The 19910-nt window shown below is 45.8% G+C and overlaps 2 protein-coding genes and 1 non-coding gene across 3 annotated transcripts; all 3 read right to left on the bottom strand.

Annotated features, from left to right (window-relative positions):
- Positions 1-95: 95 nt before the first annotated feature.
- Nudt17 (nudix hydrolase 17) lies at positions 96-2675 on the bottom strand. The gene is made up of 8 exons (XM_032897677.1): positions 2384-2675; positions 2034-2217; positions 1827-1852; positions 1599-1691; positions 1267-1365; positions 967-1103; positions 431-592; positions 96-300 (listed from the first exon to the last, which is right to left on the bottom strand). Exons 1-7 carry the CDS (start codon positions 2573-2575, stop codon positions 433-435), a joined length of 891 nt encoding a protein of 296 aa, XP_032753568.1. The 5' UTR covers positions 2576-2675; the 3' UTR covers positions 96-300; positions 431-432.
- Positions 2676-4835: 2160 nt separating this feature from the next.
- On the bottom strand, positions 4836-19731 carry Polr3c (RNA polymerase III subunit C). Its single transcript, XM_032897674.1, has 15 exons — positions 19646-19731; positions 18320-18485; positions 16449-16704; positions 16164-16349; positions 15020-15105; positions 12158-12262; positions 11929-12021; positions 10192-10272; positions 9960-10011; positions 9006-9066; positions 8511-8661; positions 7593-7694; positions 7430-7479; positions 6883-7032; positions 4836-5317 (listed from the first exon to the last, which is right to left on the bottom strand). The coding sequence occupies exons 1-15, from the start codon at positions 19657-19659 to the stop codon at positions 5236-5238; spliced, it is 1635 nt and encodes a 544-aa protein (XP_032753565.1). The 5' UTR covers positions 19660-19731; the 3' UTR covers positions 4836-5235.
- On the bottom strand, positions 16922-17057 carry LOC116897497. The gene has a single exon (XR_004387518.1). It is a non-coding gene; the product is annotated as a small nucleolar RNA SNORA5 (small nucleolar RNA).
- Positions 19732-19910: the final 179 nt, after the last annotated feature.

The following is a 19910-nucleotide window of genomic DNA, read 5'->3' as shown; positions in this document are numbered from 1 at the left end:
GGGAGAGATGTTGTACCTTGCTTTCCAGACCCATGATTTGTGGGGCAGAGGGTCCATGTTCTATCCTTTCACTTAAAAAAAAAAAAAAGAACACTTAAAATGTTTATTACTGTGCATGTGGGCATGCGCGCCATGGGTGCATGTGGAAGTCAGAGGACAACTTTATGGAGTAGGACCTTTCCTTCCATCTTGAAGGAGATCAATCCCAGCTACTGGACTCAGGTCTCAGGTTGCCAGACCGCCTCACCGGCTGCCTGCCTTCATTTGCTGGTCTGGGGTCCATGTGAACTTCATTTTTACCTGGGAGGGAGTGGAGGCATTCACACAAGCATAGCCAAGAGCAGTTGCTCTCCCCTTTGTCTCTTTGACGTCCCTAAGAACACCAGGCCATCCTGTACCGAGGCTGTGCTACCCACAAGTTGTTCCTTACCTTCATCTGCCCAGATGTTGCAGCCAGAGCTTGAGGGCAAACTTGGTTCCAGTGCTGACCCTTTCTTTGTCCTCTTCTGCTGTGACTGGGGTCACTCGCATGAGCGTGGACACGGGCAGGACCAGAGGCTGGGTTCCTCCATCGTCCTTCAGTTCTGTTGCGCTGGATTATGACAGTGCCTAGGTTGTGTCTTGTAGCTTACAATGAACTTTAGTACATTGAGACATTTAATCCTCCCAAGTATTGCAGAAGGCCAAGTGAGTGTTAATCCCTTAACAGAAGGGAAGCATTCAAGGAGGTTTAAGCAACTCTCCTGTGGGAGAGTAAGGGCTCACTAAGTCAAGGTGTTTGATGTTATCTAGCTGGAGCAAAAACCCTTAACGTTTAGCGTCTTTGTTCTCAGAGGGTCTTTTGATTATCAGTAGACAAATCCCATTCCCTAAATCTCTTTCACAACATGAAATTACAAACTGCACCCTCTCATGCATGCTTATGCATATATGTTGCATGCTGAAAGCTAAAGGAAAAGTTCTCACCAGACAGAGAGTGGTAGGTCCTGGGAGAGCAGTCCAGGTGCCTTCGTCCCATCCTCTGTGGCAGCCACAGCCCCTGCTACATCTGGTCCCAGCCACATAAAGGCATTCACCTCATTTGGATTTACTCGGATCCTGGCCTGGGATTAGATATGTTGAGTCTTGACTTAGGTGAAGAGGCCACAGGTGGAGAGGAAACAGACAAGGGGCAGGGGCAACTTGTTGCTTGATTATCTCCCCTTGTTTTCTATTCACAGTCACAACCAGGTCATATGTCCTGTCTTCCCCTACTGCCAAGCCTACCTGGAGTTGCTCCTGTGACTCCCGGGAGATTACCAGGACATAGAGAATGAGGTGATGGTATTTGGGGAAACCCCAGCTCAGCCTAGGAGGGTAGGCAGACTGAAGAGAAAAACAAAACCAATATAGCATATTGAGGAACTTAATCTCTTGAGACTTTGTAATAGAACTTAGGGAGACAATGCCAAAGGTCAAGGAGTGGGTGGTAGGTGACAGGTAAGGGACACATGAGTAAGAGCTATTATGGCTTGGGAACTCCAGCCCATCCACACTTTTCCCAGTGCCCAAGGCAGACAAGGACTATACAATGGGCTTTAGAGGTTTTTCTGTCTCACCTCCCAAAACCCCAGAAGGACAGAAGAAAACTGATTCTGGGGCAGCTGTAGTCCACACTCTTCCCACAGCTCTCGAAGCCCACACTCCAGTATCTGGGAGTCAAAGGGAGCAGGTCAGAGTATCCAAAACTCAACCCTACCACATCCTTTTCTTTGTCCCTCTCTTCCTCAGCCCACACCCAAGGTGACTCCACTCAGGTCTCTTGGTTGGGTTCGTGGACTGGTTACCTCTTCATCAGGTTCCATGTGCCCGCCTGCAAGAGGAGTGGGCCCGATATGAATGGTTGTTGTCTCCAACTAGAAACCCCAGTCTCCAATGGGCAGAGGAAATTCGTTGTGAACAAAACCTTGGGCCACCACTGTATGAGACTACCCAGTAACATTGTGGGGGGAAAGGGCACCCATTTCCCATAGACCCTGTTCTTAGGTGCTCACCTGGAGGGACCCACAGATTGGGGGAAACACGGAGAGTACATGCCCTTCGGGTCAACAATACAGTCTGGTCACTGGATTGAAGAATGACTGCCACACCCAGCTCCACACCTCTATTTGTGAGTGGCTCTGTCCTGGAGATCTCAGGCTGCTGGTCCAGAGCCCCAAAAGGGCAGAAAGGGGGTCTCTGACAAGAGGGGTTTGGTCGGGTTAAGACTTCTGGAACTTAGAAGATTAAGGGTGCCCACAGTGGGAGCTGGCCTGTCGCTGCCACCCCACCTCTACCCCAACCCTCCTCCACCTCAAACCCCTCCAAGTTGCCCTCACTTTCCCTGCTGGTTCCCTGTCCCGACCTGGATTGGAAGTCTCTCCGAAGCTCCCGGGAATGAAGTGCTAGAGAGGACCATCTGTCCTCGCTCTAAGCTGCAGTGCGTGTACCACGGCCCGGGTTCCTGCCTGGCTCCCAGGAGGCTACACACACTCTGTGTAAAGCTCACAGACTCCAGGCGCCCGGCAAGGCGCAGCAGCAACCGTGCGGCAGCCATCGCGCAGCTCTGGTCACCGCTTGCTTGACGCCCTCTGGTGGCCCAGTGCGGTGAGGTGTGCAGCTTCCGGCCGGCCCACGCAAGTCAGGTTTTCCAGACCCTCTGGGAAATTTAGATAATAACTTTTGGGGACAATCCCTGGGTGTAATGTTCATAAAGCACAAGCAAATCTTCCAGTTTCTCACTTCCTTTAAAGTTATTTTTGACTTCTCTGTTTGGACAGTAATCCCCAGGCAGAATGATTCCTGGACTGGCGTGTTATTCCCCACCAGCCCAAGGTTGCCGTCACTTAAGCCTCTGTTCACCTCTCAGCAGGGAGCACCTCAAATTATGCTCCCACATCATACACCTAACAGGGTCTCATGTAACCCAGGCTAGCCACAAATGTGTGTGTAGCCAAAACTGATGTTGGCCTTTTGACTAGCTGGCATCCACATCTCTGCGTCACATGCCCAGTTTGTCATGCATCCACGCTTAGTAAGTGATGGAAAGCAGTTTGAAGGCAGATACAATCTTTTCTCTTTAAAAATAAATCCCATTTATTTATGTCAGTGTGGGGTAGGGAGGGGATGCACTTGCCAGGACTGGTTGTGGAGGTCAGAGGAGTTGGTTTCCTCCTATAATGTGAGTCCAGGGGAACTTCAGGTCGTCACTGATTGGAATCAAGGCCTGCTCCACGAGATGGAACTTATGCCCAGTGCTTCCTCGGATGGCCAAGAACCTGGGACTAGGTAAGCCATGGACCTGGTGGGAAAACCAAATACTACGCTCTGCTAAAGGAATGTGGCAATAACATGACTACCAACAACATTCTGCTGTATTCTTAGGTTTATGTCCTGTTCAGCCACCATCAGAGAAGCTTCCTCCTGCAGTAGATAGGAACCAGTACAAGGACCCACAGCTAGACAGTGTGCAGAGAGTGAGAGACCGTGGAACACTCAGTCCTAAATGGGATTTCTGTATCAAACCTCGCCCCTTAGGGCTCAGAAAACTCTGGGGAAGAGGAGCTGGAAACATCATAGAGCTGGAGGGGGTGGGGGACACCAAGCAAACAAGGCTGTCCGATACAACAGGTCTGGCACACTATAAACTCAGTTTATGGACGTCTACATGCATAGAACCTGCATGGGTCTAAGCCAGATGGGGTCCCAGCACTGAGAGTAGACACATAAGCCCCAAACAGAAGATATTTGACTTCCTCCCACAGCAGTCTTTGTCCTTCTGTACTGTGCATGTGTTAAATGTTACAACTCATGAAATAGGCATGTTCTTTCACAAATGGAATTGTTACTTAGGAAGAAATTTGAGAGACTGGGATGGTTCGCTTGGTAGCCTCCTGGGCGCCAAGTGCACATGGTCCCCAATTAATAGCACTATTTGGAAGAGTTAGGAAGTGTGGCCTTATTGGAGGATGTCACTGGGGTAGGCTTCAGGCTTCTGTGACCATGTCTTCATTCCACAATCTTGGGCTCTCATACCCTGGAACTGTAAGGCCAGATAAGGGTCTTCTCCAAGCTCTTTGGTCATAGTATTTTATCCTAATAGAGGAGTAATTAATTCAGGGGTGTTTCAACATGGGCTTGGCTGACTTAATTAGTGCTTTGTTATCACAAGTTAAGACAAGTTCTTACTCTATTGCCCACAAAAGGCCCAAGCTGACCTTGAACTTGCAGTAATGCCCCTCTTTGCCTCCTTATTGGTCGATTACAGGTGTCTTCACGCCCAGCTTTGGTGGACTTCTTTTTGTATGTATAGTGTCTGTATATGTTATATGGGTATGGGTGTGTATGTCCAGGTCAGAAGTCAGTAGTTGGGTGTCTTCCTTGACTGCTTCCTCTCTTACTACTTTTACATTTATGTGTATGTGTGCATACCTATGTGTGTCATGGTGCCCAAATAGAGGTTATGAGATACTTGTTTAGTTTTTTTCTCTTTTACCATATGGGTTCTGGAGTTGAGTCATCAGCCTTGGTGGCAAGCTCCCTTATCCACTGAGCCATCCATCATCTTGCTGGCCCTTTGTCTTATTTGTAGAGATAGGCCTCACTGAACCAGAAGCTCATCAGTTTGTTTCAGAGCTAGCCAATGAGCTTCAGAGACATGACCATTTCCCAGTGTTGGGGCTCCCAGCATCACACCCAGATGTTATGTGGGTACCAAGCATGTGAACTCAGGTTCTCATGTTTGAGCAGGAAGTATTTTACCCGGTAATCATCTCGCTGATCCCTAGCTGAATTCTTAATAAGAACAGATCATATAATTTATGATTATTCTCATTTATTTAAGGTTCATCGTACCGTGAGGATTTGATGGGAGGAGAATATACTCTTTCAGGTGTGTCATGAGCAGCAGGGAAAGACAGGAACAGAGGGTCAGTATGAGAGTCTTCAAGGTAGCTGGGAATGGGGGTGTACGCCTTTTATCCCAGCAGGATCCTCTGAGTTCGAGAAACCCCATCTCGAAAAACCATTTAAAAAAAAAAATATATATATATATATAAAATGATTGATATATATATATCATTGCAAAGAATACATCCAAGCACCTTCTTCTTCTCTATTTCCTAATCTTTTGAGAAGGTTGGGATGTGGCTCAGTGGTACACCAGTTGACTAGCATGTGGAAGGCCCTGAGTTCGATCCCAGCATGGCTTCTTCTGGGTCACTGTCTCTTCATGGTGCTCTCGATGTATGACTCCAGTAAGAAGATGGTCTCATCTACCTGGATCTCACTGGCATCCAACCTGAGTGAAGAGTGAGAGCATTTGCCTGGGTTCAGGCTCAAGACTGGGCTGAGCGCGGCTCACAGACTCGCCTGTTTCCCCTGAGCAGATGGAAGGTGAGTTACCCAGTAGATGATGCCTCCCTCCCTCCCAGGTGCGCGGAGCTCCTGAGGCTGCGCACTCTCGACTTTCACTTGCAACGATGAGAAGGAGCAGCACTTACATGCAAAAGTAGAAGCAAAAGGGAGAGTGCTTTACAGCCACAAGATTAGTGCTAACTGGGAAGAGGAAGGGATTTCCGCACTCCAATAAAATTCAGTGAGGAAACAGAATGCAGCTAACACTGCACTAAATGATGAGAAACTCAGTTTTCCTCCTTGGATCAGGAGCAAAGCCAAGGTGTCCTTCACTGCCTTCTACCCAAGGTGCTCGTCAAGGCAATCAGGCAAGAAAGAAATCCAGATTGAGTAGAACTATTCCCAAATGACATAGAAAATCTCTAGGGACCCATAAAAATAATCACTAGAGCTAATAAATTTATAAGTCCCCATTGACAAGTTAAGGAAATGAAAGCGGAAGTCCACTGCTATGAAACTGTGAAAGGAAGGCCCTGTGGCACAGCAATGAATTTGGATTTTATACTGTAAAAAAAAAACAAAAACAATAAATTGTCTCGGCCAGCTGTGGTGACGCTCATCTGTGACCCCAGCACTTTGAGGGTGGAGGTGGTTGGAGCAGTAGACTCTGTTCAAGGCCAGTGTGGACGATGAAACCTTTGGTTAAAAATATAACTCCTGGGGTTGGGGATTAAAAGTGCAAGGCCCTGGGTTCGACCCCCAGCTCCAAAAAAAAAAAAAAAAAAAAAAAAAAAAAACAAAAAACAAAAAACAAAAAAGCAAAAAAATATAACTCCTTCCCAAACTGAAGGATGAACAGACAAACATACACACAGGCAAGGAAGCCATTAAGTCACTTCACCAGGGGACTAATGCTTGCCACCCATCACTTTAAAGACAGTAACTTGGGGATTGGGGAGATGGGTCAGTGGGTAAAATGCCTGCCATCCGACTGTGAGGACCTGAGGTTGGAGTCCAGAATACCCTCCACATGCAAGCACACACAGGCACCGCAGGTGAGTGCATTGTGACAGTTTGTAGGGTGAGGTAATGGCAAAGTTCTAGGCAAGAGGTAATGAAAGCCTGTGCAAGGTCAAGAGGGAGTGCCACACTTGAGGCTGAGGTAAAAACCTCAGCACGTGGTGAATGAGATTATAGACGAGTATGACGGCCTCCGCACTGCTGGTCTAGAAAAACAGGCAGGTTCCGTATTCTTGAGACAGGGTCTCCCTGGCTGTCCTGAAACTCACTATGTAGACCAGGATGGCCCGAACTCAGAGATCTAAGTCTCCTGAGTGCTGGGATTAGAGGTGTGCGCCATTAGTCCTGGTAGGTTCAGTCCTGGTAGTTAGGCTAGGGAAGACGATGCTGTGCTCAGGTTTGCTCATGTTAGGGTGGAGGAGGTTAGGCTGGGAAGCTGTATTGTTTGAAAGGCAATGCCAGGTACAAGACTGGACTTGCACAGCTTACTTGTTAACGTTGCGTTTCAGTGTCTCCAGCTGCTGCCGCTCGGGGGCTGTGATCATCTCCTCGATCTCCTGCAGCTGCACCTCCTCTGCACCCGTGGCCTGCATTGATGCCATGATGGCTTCCACCCGCTGAGACTTTTCTAGTAGCCGCCTATCAGACAGACACAGCACTGAGGGACGCGCCTTAGCTTTGGGGTTGTGCGGCCCTCTCCACCTTCCATCTAAAGACATTTTCCACAAACCCAATCACAATACAGCCTTGTTCCTTAAACACTTATCGCCTCTCAGTAGCACTGACACTGTGGGGTCAAGCACATGCCTCGTAGGCCTGCAAGACCTCTAGACTGGGGATTGGGCTACTGTCTCATTTCTACAGCAAGTTTTCCGTCAGGCTTCCGGCCTTGGACATGTTAATGGAACATTAATGCGGGTGTTAGGGCCATGGGTACTAGGGAAAGGAGAAGCGGACTATGTATTCTTTTAGTTATTGGATCAGTGTTAAAAACCAAAACCCAAACTGAAAATGGTTCACGGGAGATTGCACTCACTTGTTCTCTTTTGTTTCAAATTGCCGCCTTTCTATCAGGTTGGCTATGCTCTGAGGAAAGAGAAGACAGACTAGAAATGCACACTGTTATGGAGTGACTTGGGTAGAGTGGGCAGAGGAGCTGGAAGGGCGAGCTGTGAGGGGACGGGGAGCGCACGTGTCACCTTGTAGCACCTGTGCAACAGCATCCTGGCGGCTGACAGCACATTCACGGTGTACAGATAGAAGGTCCTGGACGGGGCGTGGTCTGGCGTTTTAGGAATTTCCTGTTGGTCCACAGAAATAAAAAAAGAAATTGTACTGTTATTTGCAATGGGCAAAATAAACACCCATCTTCCTGGTACTGTCAGCCCTGATACTTCTTTCCTTCCTAGCCAATCAGAGGCCGTGTTTATGACATAAGCAGCCACACGTAGCAGGCTGCTCCGTTCTCCATCTGTGATTCAGCCTCCTGGGTGAAGGAAAGGAAGGCAGCTATATTTACCGAGTCAATTCTACACAGGCTAGGTGGATTGTATTTGATTTTCAAAATGGACTGTACTAATAACTGAGACAGTGTGATACGCAGTTTCCATCCTCCAGCCTTACTCTTCTAAGTACAGAATCATAGGTATGCATTACCTGGTTGCTCAGTCTGCCTTTTGTTTGTATTGTCCGTGATTGGTCCGAACCACACTGTTTTTCTATCAGCAGTCACCATCACTTTACAGCTATGAAGATGATGGTGGTTGCCTTGCTTAGTGAGTTGACCCCACTCCATTCAACCTACTTCCTCAAAGGGTCTTCAATATCGATAGATCTGCAGGATCCAGGCTATGCTGAACAAGTTACTCTATTCGAGATTTAAGGCTGAGACAGGTCAGGAATAATTAATTGGCTGAGGGCAAGAAAGGACAAGGAAGTTAGAATTGTGAGCTGATTTCTTGGTGTGCTCTGTCTGTCTCTCTGAGGCCAGTTAAAGTCTAGATGATCCTTCAAGGATTTGCTATGTCTGTGTTACTCTGCCTTCTATTTCAGAGGTGGCTGTAGTGTCTGTCAAGGGCCCAGACTGACTTCTCGGCAGGCACTGAGGCCGTGGTCACCTGCAGTGATATGAAGTTCTCCGAGAGCATCTTATACAGCATGTCCTTTGCCTCCTTTGCAGGGATCATTGCAAAGTCCTCCACCTGCTTCTGCTCCAGGTGCTTCTTCTGCAACACCAGACGGAATATCCGGGCACAGCGAGACCCGAATCTGGGAAGAGACAGGGAAGCACTTGGCATGCTTTAGCTCCTATCTCAGAGTGTTACTAGTCCACATGTGAGGTCTGGACCAGAAGGAAAACAGCATCCATTCTTCCTCAGCTCCCGAGGCTGGTGATGGCACTGTTCTCTTGTTACCAGAGGCCTCCTCCTTAGAGCACCAGTGCTTGTATTACAGAGCTCTAGGGTGGCTAGTTAGCTTGCCTAACTAGGAACTAACTTTATGGGAAAGATGAGACCAAGTGTGGTGGGGAATGCCATAAAAACTGAATTACTTGTTCAGTGGGGTGGGGATAGGAAGTGTCTGAGCCCAACCCCAATCAATGAGCCCCTTACCTCTCTTGGATGACAGACTCCAGAGTTGCAGTGGATAGGGATGCTAATGCCTTATGGAGGTCTTTAGGTAGAGGATTAAGGACATTTAGTAATGTTTTAGCCTGGTCACTATTACCTTAGTTTCATGACTGAATTCCTAAATTTCTAAACTAAAAATTAACTGCTATTTTGCTTTTCATATTTCATGTGTGATATGTAAGTATATTAACACATTTCATGTGTGATATCTATCAACATTTGTAAGGGTTCACTTAAGTAAGATTTTTAAAAACAATCTTTTCTTTTCTGAGACAGGATCTTGTTACATAACCTAGACTGACTTTTCTTTTCTTTTTTTTTTTTTTCTGGAGCTGAGGACCAAACCCAGGGCCTTGCGTTTGCTAGGCAAGCGCTCTACCATTGAGCTAAATCCCCAACCCCTAGACTGACTTTTGAACATTCAACTTTCCTGCCTCAGCCCCTAAACTGCTCAAATTATAAGCACTTACCATCATACTGGCACTGGCTCTCCCCAGCTCCTTCCCTTTCTTATCTCCCCACCCTGCCCACATCCTCTTCCTCTCTGTCAATGCTGGTGATCTGGCCCAGCACCTGGATCAGTAAGTGTGGTGCTACTGAGTGACAGTGGAAGCCTTTTTTATTTTCATTAATGTAGCTCACTGAAACTTCACAGAAAACTTAATAGAAATTTCACTTTTTAAACTTGTTTAGTATATTAAGCATTAACAAAGTCCTTCCTGGTGGTGGCACGTGTTTCTAACCCAGAACTTGGGAGGTAAAGGCAGGAGGACCGGGGCTGTACTGTCAACTTCTAGGCTACACAGTGTCAAGGCCAGGATGGGCTACAGAGACTGTCTCAACAAAAACAACAAAAAACCAAAAAAATCTTTCCCAGGCCCTGCTTCTGCTTCCTAACTCAGGGGTCCTGAGAGAATAGGCGACTGGGAAGGATACTGATGACATACATTCCTCCGCCACTGTCGCCAGCCTTTCCAATAAATTCTAGCTGTTAAAAAGAAAGAGGGAATGGTGTTAGTTGCATAATTCTCTTCCCAAGGAGCAAGTCTGGTCAAGAGTCTGTGGTAGGCGGCTTTCCTGCAGGCAACAGGGCTTTGTCTGGGATGGCAGGAAGACACCAAGGCTATAGGAGACAGACCGTGATCAGACTAAGGGGCAAGACACTTACTGGGTCATCTGCCAGCAGCGTGAGGTACTGATCCAGAACCTGTTTAGAGATATTATATCCGACGGGCAGGGATCTGAAGATCTGTGGGACAGAAGGAGAGGCTGGAAGTGGGGCCAGAGACGCAGAATTGCTAAGTGTGACTGAAACAAGATGTCCTAAGTTTAGGGTTCAAAAACATAAAAATATCTAAGGAATATTCACAGTATCATTGTTTATAAGAGTAAAACAAAGGCCAAGAGGGCTGCACACCTTTAAGTCCAGAACTTGGAAGGGAGGCAGGTAGAACTGTATTTGGGGCCTGGTCTACAGAGTGAGCTCTAAACAGTCAGTGCTATACAGATAGACCCCGACAGAAATAGAGAAGAATGAAAAATAACCCAAATGTCCAGTGACAAGTAATGAGTTAAACTACAACCAAGTATAGTGGTATATGCTTGTAATTAACACCAGCTACCCCAGAGGCTGGGGAAGGAAGACTGTGGGTTACTGTGTAGTTACAGCCTCCAAACGTAAACATGCCATTCTGGAGGGAGGCTCCTAAGACTCTGGAGGCTAAAACTTATAAGTCTCAAGAAGTTAATGAAATTTACAAGGGTCAAGAACTCAGAAAGTTAGGCCTTTGATCATAGCACTAGGGAGACAGCCTGGTCTACAGTGCAAGTTCGAGGCCAGCAGAGACCCTGTCTTCAAAACAAACAAATCAACTACAAAAAGTTTAGAAACAATATGAAATATAAAAGCAATATTTAAGTATAATTATAAAGGCAACAGACATGAAATGTTTAAATGCCAAGACTTTCATCAGAATGCAAACATGTGTATAGTGTAAGATAGCCTTATCAAAGCTAAGTTGCCCAGCTTAGCTCTGAGCTCTGAGCTCAGACAGGTAATCCCCAGCAGCCTTCTGAACAGACAGAATCCCAGGCATGTGCCGGCACACCTGGCTATTAGAGTCTTAAAACAATTAGAAAGAAGCTGTACTTGACAGATAGATATTTGACTATAATAATGGTGTAATAATTTTTTCTTAAGATTTATTTGCTTATTTGGTTTTTTGAGATAGGGTTTCTCTGTGTAGTCTTGGCTGTCCTAGAAAATGCTTTGTAGATGAGGCTGGCCTTGAACTCAGAGATCCACCTCCCTTTACCTCCTAAATGCTGAGATTAAAGGTGTAGGCTACCATGTCTGGCTTTATTTTATTTTAATTTTTATGTGTATATATATTTTGCCTGCATGACTGTAAATGTATCATGCATGTGCAGTGTCCAAGGAAGCCAGAAGAGAGAGTAAGACCCCTTTGGACTGGAGTTACAGACAGTTGTGAGCTGCCTTGTATGTGTGCTGAGAACTGATCGGGGTCCTCTGGAAGAGCAGCCAGTGCTCTCAATCGCTGAGCTATCTCTCCAGTCCTCATGACTTAGTGTTTCTAAAAGCTGGATTCTAAAACATTAGAATGGCTAAACATTTCAGTGCTTAACATTTCCAAGAAATCCTTGCCCCACTTGAAGCAACCTTTTCCCCCAAGGCACAGGCATCAACAGAGCCCTACAAGTTATGCCTCTTAACTGTTGTAATGTAATCTATTGGAAAGCTAGCACAAAGATATGGAGCTAAACCAGGAGTGAGGGTACAAACCTCTCAGCTCAGCAGTAGGGAGTTCCGGACAGCCAAGGGCTATACAGAGAGACCAAAACAAAACAACACAGCTCCTCCCCCAAAAAGAAACCCGAAGCCTACCTCATTGGAGGACAGTGGCTGAGTAAACGGCGCACCAGAGGGAGTGGTAATCTCACTCATTCGGAGCATTGTCCGCACAATCTCGCTGCTTGTCTGAAAAATACAGACAATTCAGAATACGCCATTGCTGCTTCTGGCTCTGACCCTGAGCCAGTGGCTACATCTGACAACTGTCTGAATGACCGACCTTATTCCTTGCTGAACACCGGCTGACCCACTTGGACATTACCTGGTCCATTCGGTTTGCCACTGCGCTCACAATTGCTTGGTCACGGAAGTGCTGGTGGAATCTGTCCAGGTTGACTTGCCAATAAATCCCATCATCTGGTGTGGGCTGGGGAGAGGAGGATAGAGAGGCAGTGAGATGCAGCGCCAGCCATCCCCAGTGGGTATACAGGGTAAAGCTCTGCTTGGTTTGTCACACTGTAGCAATTAAATGGGTCAGAGAAAAAGCATTCAAGAGCATGGATAGTGTGTTTCAAGAAAGTCTTAACTTCAGGTTCCATGAAGTCACCTTCTCCCTTGTTAATTCTTCTCTATTACTTTCCAATCTCTCCTTTGACCTCTCCCTTCCTTTAATAGAGGCCAGAACTCATCCAGCTTTGTGCAGGCGTCTTTACCACCCCCACTCTCCTTCTTGCCTCTTTCCCAGGAGAACGTTTGTCCTTTCACCTAAGGGCAAGGACCATGCTGCTGTTTCAGATCCTGTCCTCCCTTGGGCCTCGGCGTCCGGATCCTTTGCTTCCTGTCCTCTGAACCTGCAACCGCCCTCTCATCAGCTTTTACCCTGCTCAAGTCAGGACTTCTTCTTCCACCCCACGCTTCCCTGCTTCCCTTCTTCCCTTCCCCTCCTTTGAGGTCATGCCACTGCTGGCCATCCTGGTTATCCTCTCTCTGGCTTTACTCAGTCACCTCTGTAGATTTCAGTCCCACCACTGTCCTCAAGGGCCCCCTTGTGGCTAAGCTCAGAGGATACATCCCAGTCCTGATCTTATGTGACTGTTTTTACGTATGCCAAATAGTAGGCCATTTTCTCAATTTGCCTCCTGAGTACAGGGATTAGAGCTTTGTGACACGATGGCCAGCTAAATGTGTACATTTTTTTTTTTTTTTTGAGAGAGAGTGTCTCTCTACATAGCCCTGGCTGTCCTGGAATGTACTATGTAGACCGGGGTAGCCTCAAATTCACAGAAATCATCTGCCTCTACCTCCTGAGTGCTGGGGTTAAAGGTACGCACCACCACACCCAACCAAAATGATCTTTGATTTTATGTGTCTGTGTGATTGTGTACAAGCATGTACCTGCAGCACGGACAGGCTTGGTGCCCGTGGATCCAGAAGAGGATATAAAATCCCCCAGAACTGGAGTTAGGGTGTTTAAAACTGAATTTGGGGTCTCTGCAAGAGCAAGTACTCTTGACTGATGAATCATCTCTCTACCCCTGCAAGACTTTTCTTTAATTCATATTATGTATGTGTGTGTGCAGAGGCCCCAAGATGGCCAGAAGGTGTTGGATCTCTTGGAGCTGGAATTACAGACACATGCTAGGAACCAAGCTCTGGCCCTCTGGAAGAAGAGAAAGTACTCTTAACTGCTAAGCCGTCTCACAAGACCCTAGACATCTACTTTTATTTATTTTTTTGAGATAGGATCTCTCCCTGGACTTGAACTTACCAAGTAGGTCAGAGTGGCTGGTGAGCCCCAGAGACCTTCCTGTGAATTTGTGTTGGGCCTGAAGATTCAACAGGCCTGATAGATCATGTTTGTAGATTTTAATACAATCCTATCTTACTTAGTTTTCTTTCTTCTTTTTAAGATAGGGTCTCACGTAGCTTAGCAGGCATCAAACTTACTACATAATAAGCATGAACTCTGGATTTCCTGCCCCTATCTTGCAAGCACGGGGATCATGGGCATTTACCACTACATGTAGCTAAGAAGTAGTTCTGGCCACTAATTGGGTAAGAATGCCAGAAGGAAGATCACTGAGGAGAGTTTTGGAGAAGTGCTGCCAAGAGATGACAGATAGTCCTGGAGGCCTGACGGATGGCTCAGAAGTTAAAGACATTTGTTGTGGAACTATAAGGACCTGAGTTTGGCTCCTAGCATCCATGTAACAAGGCAGACATGATCTCGTACCTGTCTGTAATTTCAGCACCTAAGGGAAAAGGATTGTTAGGACTTGATAGCTTAGCTGAAAAATCTCATTTGATTGTTGGTTTTTTGGGAACAGGGTTTCATGTAGCCCAGGCTGGCCTTAGACTTACTTTGTAGTCAAGAATAACTTCTGATTCTCTTGTCTCTACCTTCTGAGTCCTAGAATTATAGCTATGTAGTGCCATTTCTGGTTTGTTTTGTTTGAGATAGGGCCTTACTATGTAGCTCCTGGAACTCACTCTGTAGACCAGACTAGCTTCTAACTCACAGATATCTGCTAGTTTCTGCCTTTTAAGTGTTGCAGTTAAAGGCATCACATTGGGCACCATTTCTGCTTTTATTTGGTCCTGGGGAATCAAACCCAGGGATTCCTGCATGCCACAAGCAATTTACCAACTAGGCTACATCCCCAGCCATCTCCCCCACCCCAATACTGTGACCTTTAATACAGTTCTTTGTGTTGTGGTAACCCCCAACCATACATTTATTTTTGTTGCAACTTCATAACTGTAATTTTGGTACTGTTATGAATCATAATGTAAGTAGGTAGACCAGATTGGCTTTGAACTTAGAGCGATCCTCCTGCCTCTGTATCTCAAGTGTTCCACATCCAGCCCTGCTTTCTCTTTTGAGTAAGTTAGTACAACTATTTAGTGAAATAAGTTAAGAATCAGAAGGGAAATGGAGTGGCTTTCCTTCCACAAAAGCCCCTGGACTCCCAGGAGTTCTCACAGTTCCTCAGTATAAAGGGCAGGAGAGGTGGACAAAGACAGCAGGGACACTCTGTCCTCACTGGTGCCCCTGAATAGTGTACTGAAGTTCATAATCCACTACTTCTTAGCCAGGAACATTTAGGTTCTGTCAGAGCTCATTATCTGAGGGCTATTTCTGGATGCTCTAGGGTGAGGACTGCTAATCAGGAAGCCCCATTACCTCCTTATTATCTGTGTATCTTGGTTTCTTGGCCTTGGGCTCTCCAGCAGCATCTTCGTCAGATGATCTCCTCCTCTTACCTTTTCCTGCCAAATAAAGTCACCAAATAATTAGACTGTACCACATGATGGCAGGAAGCGAAGCTCACAGACATCTGTAGCTGTCTGCTTCAGGAGCTGTTTAGGAGGCCAAGAAGTCATGAGAAACTCCAGTCAGTGGGGGCGCCACCTAAGAAAATCCATAGTCTGTGCCCTCAAACTGCTTCTCCTCCGACACCGCCTATCAGTGAAGGGCAGCACTGCGCTCCCATACGCAGCAGTACACACCATGCTACTACTTTTTCAATAGTCCGTCTCTATTTGCCTTTGCCCTGGCCTTTCAGTCTTTTAGACAATTTACAATGTCAATCAGACCATGTGGCTTTCCTGCTTAACATCTGAGTCGTCTTTCTTTGCTGTCGGTTAGAGAACAGTTGCTCTGCAATGCCTTGTTTACCTGGTCCTCCCCTCTCTAGTCTTCTCCCATGCTTCTCAGAACTTTGCTCACCTTGCTGTGACTCTGACCTTTCACTTTCTCGAATGCTCTATTTCTTCTTCTTACTACACACAAGTCTTTAAAAAGTACCCATCTTAGGTCACTTCACTGGGCAGGTCCTACTTCTGCTTTAAGACCCAGGTCAAATTCCACTTTTTCAGAAAAACGTAAGCCTTAACCCCCTGCACAAAACCAGTCCCTCATTACACATTTTTAAATAGCTAGCTCTTTCATAGTTCTTATCACAGTGGATAACATATCTTTTGTTTCTTTTTTTTCAATTTTATGTACACTGGTGTTTTGCCTGCATCATGGAGTCAGATCCCTTGGAACAGGAGTTACAGGCAGTTGTAAGCTGCCATATGGGTGCTGGGAAGAGCAGCCAGTGAGCCACCTCTTCAGACCCCGAATAACATATCTGTGTGGCTGATTAATGTCTTCTGGGCAGGAATCCTGGCTTTCACGTTATTCCATACTCATTATTACATACTACAGTGACCGGCACACAGCAAGGAACTGGTAAACAATCAAGATGCTCATTCAAATAACAATTAGTGAAGAAGAATCCCCAATTAAGGCAAGCCACAATTCCAGGATGTAAATTCTTTACCTATCAAGCTCAGTTTGGGAACTAGGTACATGTCCTTTTCATTAATGACAAGGTTTGGGGCAGGTGGCGGCGGCCCGGGGTCAGAACTGTCAGTGTCAGGAACCAGGGGACAGCGCTGTACAAAGTGAGTATCTGCCAGTCGAACAAATGCATTTGACACCTCAGTGTAGTCCATGGTCTTGCCATCTGTAGAACAGGAAGAAAGGGGGTGGGGTGAGAGGGTCTAAGATGATGGAGCAGCTAACTTATCTATGCCTTTGCAGGGAGCTCAGATGCAGTACTGACCCTCCATGGTCTCTGTGAGTCGGTCTGCTACTTTCTTCACAACAGCCGACATTGTCATTTTGCCATTCAGCAGAAGCTCCTCAACAATCAGCTCTCCAGTGTCACCATACAGCGTTTTGGTAGTATAGATGTACCGGGGGTACCGAAGCATCCGCAGTACCCGGCTGCATTGGGCTTCATACTCCACCACACCGCGTTTATGCACATGATAGATGACCAGGTTATGGTGAATGAGGACACAAAGGGCTTTTTTCACCTAGATAGGACCCAAAAGAAAGTCAGGAAAGGCCTGACGCTATGTAGCTCACCACTGCTGAAAATACAGCATACCTCCCACAGCCTAGTAAGCATCAGATCACTAGCAAAGAGTCTAATGAATCTCTTTTTAAATTTTGTTTTTAAAGCAACTGGGCCTGAGCTGAAACACCAGGACTTGCCTTTTGTCTGCCCTGAGAACCCCTATGTTTAGAGTACAGTGTCTGCAGCCAAACTCATCCCCAGGTCCCAGGTTAGGGGACCCAGAGCCCATGAGCAGCAGAACTTGTTTTGGCAGCCATCTAGGCCAGTTCCCACCATGGCAGGGCGGGGACTGAATTTGACTTGACTGCACATAGAATCTTACTTTCTCTTCGGGTTGGCGTAGCTAATGTCAGTGCAGGAAATCAAGAGGATTCTTTGCTATGATGTTCTTATCATGCCCAATCCATCTTCTAGCTTTCTGTTTTGAATCAGGGTCTCATAGAGCCCAGGGTGGCCTGATACTTGTTATATAGCTGAGGTGACCTTGAACTTCTGAGCCCCTCTCTCAAGTGCTGGGATCATGAACATAAATCACCATGCCCAGTTCTATGTAGTGTTGGAGCTCAGGCCAGGACATCCTACATGCTATGCGGTGTAGCTGGCCTCTGCTACTTTGTGGGTTCTTCTTTTTCCCACCCACTCCTATCCCCATCCCGGTTTCACCCCTAACACTACATAAGAGAGAAACAAGGAGGAATTAGGTAATCCCTGAATTTAATTTCTTTCATCTCTTCTTTGACCACACAATTAGTAAACCACAATTTCCCTGACTAACAACCACTGACCCCACCTATCGGGGGCTAGCATTTATTATCCTCTGAAAAGTTCCCAGAATCCCAGACATTGCACAGTGACAGAGACTATCTATAGCTGGCAAAACCATGCCTCTGCTAGAACACAAGGTAAGTCTGCTGCTGCAACAGTCTGAAGCAGCCCCATATCCGCACACCTGGGACTAAAACAAAAAAAGTATCCTTAGAATATTTCTGTGTTTTGTTTTAAAGATACATTTATTATGTAAACAGCATTCTGCCTGCAGACCAGAAGAGGGCACCAGATCCCATTATAGATGGTTATGAGCTACCATGTGGTTGCTGGGAATTGAACTCAGGACCTCTGAAAGAGCAGTCAGTGCTCTTAACCTCTGAGTCAGCTCTCCAGCCCTAGTTCTGTGTTTTTAAGGAAACCACAATCCCCAAATTGTCAATACAATGTAGTCACTGTGCCAACTGAGCTCCATCCTTGACCAGGATGGCGACAGAAACCTTTCACCTCACAGTTTACTGTTTCTATCTTTTCTATTCCTTAAAGGCAGTACTCGATCTGCAGACTTACTGTAAATAAATGAGCATGGCATGGGAACAGCAAAGATGAGCTAGGGACACCATGAACAGCAGTACACTGGGGCCTAAGTACAATACCACACCCCGACCCCACCCACAGTGCTTTTGACCAGAGGGCAGGCTTTCTCTGTTTATACTGCCTAGGTAAAGGAGCACCACTGTTCAAAGGTGCTTGAAGGAAATGAATTGAAGAAGTTCAAGAGAGCAAACTCTCTTATCTAAACATACCTGGTCCAGTGATGCTTTTGTGTCATGGGCAATTACTCTAAGTGGCTGGCTCCCAGTTCTGATTAGGTGGACTCCAATTTTTTCTACAATCTCACCAAAATGCTCTTGTAGCAACAAAGAGCACAGTTTAATTTCTGCTTGAGTCATTGCACTTGGAGCCTTAGAACTAGGAAAGAACAACAATATATCACATATTTTTTTCCTAGAGGGTAACAGTAATATACATCAAAACTTTTATATTAAGGCATATTTATCGTAATACTTATAAGTGAGGATCCTCTGTTCCAAGGATATAGTAAAAATCATGCCATGAGTTCTCTTCACAATACTGGCATTGACAAACTAAAACAATCTAGCATCTATCAATAAATTATAGTATAACCTTAAATGAGTACACAATGCCAACATTTAAAATGACTTTGTACAATATAACTACCATAAGATATCCTAATGTGTTGTTATTTAGTAATTGCAATGGTCAGATATGATGGTGTACACTGCCTGTAATTCTAGCACGCAGGAAGCCAAAACCAAAGAATCAATAGTTCCAGGACAACCTGGGGCACAAAGTAAGTTCAAAGCCAGCCTATGTTATATAGCAAGACTCTGGTGGATGATACACCCTCCCACCAAAACAAAGGACTGGAAAACCAGACATCAATTTTTTTTCTAAAGCCAGGTATGGTGGTGCATGCCTATAGTTCCAGCACTTAGGAGGTGGAAGTAGGAGGGTCAGGAGTTCAAGGTTACATATTATTGAGTTCAAAACCAGCCTGGCTACATGAGATCCTGTCTCAATATATATATTCATATATCCATACACACACACACACACACACATATATATATATATATATATATATTATCCTCCCCTATGTATATGCCATTTATCTAAACGGGAGTATATGTGATTCCAATAATCTTTAAAGACTGGATTCATCTGGGTGTGGTGGCTAACATCTGTAATCCCAGCACTAAAGCTAGAAGATTGCCATAAACTCAAGACCAGTCTGGGCTACATAATAAATACCAAGCAAACCTGGTCCAGAGTGAGACCTGTAAAAGTAAAGGGGGAGGGGGAGTGTAAATGACTTCGTAATCTGTCACAGAAACAAAGAACTAAGGTTCATGACTCAGTGGGGGTACAAAGTATCATTCCCAAGCCATAAACCATGATTTAGAAAGAGAAAGTAAAAATGAGCTTCTCAACAGGGTATTTTAATTAGGAGAAGAAGTTATGCTCCATTTTACATCCTGACGAATGGGACACAAGCAGAAATGGAAGTATTGATTTATAAATTACCTCCCTATATCACAAGCTGCTACCTGCCATTATTCATCTCTTTCTTCAACTCTTCAGAACCTAATTTTTTTTCCCTCTTGCCACAGGGTCGCACAGAAGACTATTTCACTTATCCACACGTCTTTGGAGAAACATCCTTAGACCAGTTGCCATCCTTGAAAACATTTCCAAGGCGCCTGGCTCCTCTTGCCTTCATGGAAGTTTCTGTTCCGGACTTTGTTTCTTAGCCCTGAGTCAGGGCCTCCTCATTCCGGCAGCTTTTTCACTAACCTCAGGGTCAGTGCTAAT

This window comes from Rattus rattus, chromosome 3, assembly GCF_011064425.1.
Source record: "Rattus rattus isolate New Zealand chromosome 3, Rrattus_CSIRO_v1, whole genome shotgun sequence".
NCBI classification, from domain to species: domain Eukaryota; kingdom Metazoa; phylum Chordata; class Mammalia; order Rodentia; family Muridae; genus Rattus; species Rattus rattus.
The sequence above is the reverse complement of the archived record's forward strand: the minus strand, read 5'-3'. Positions and strand labels throughout refer to the sequence as shown.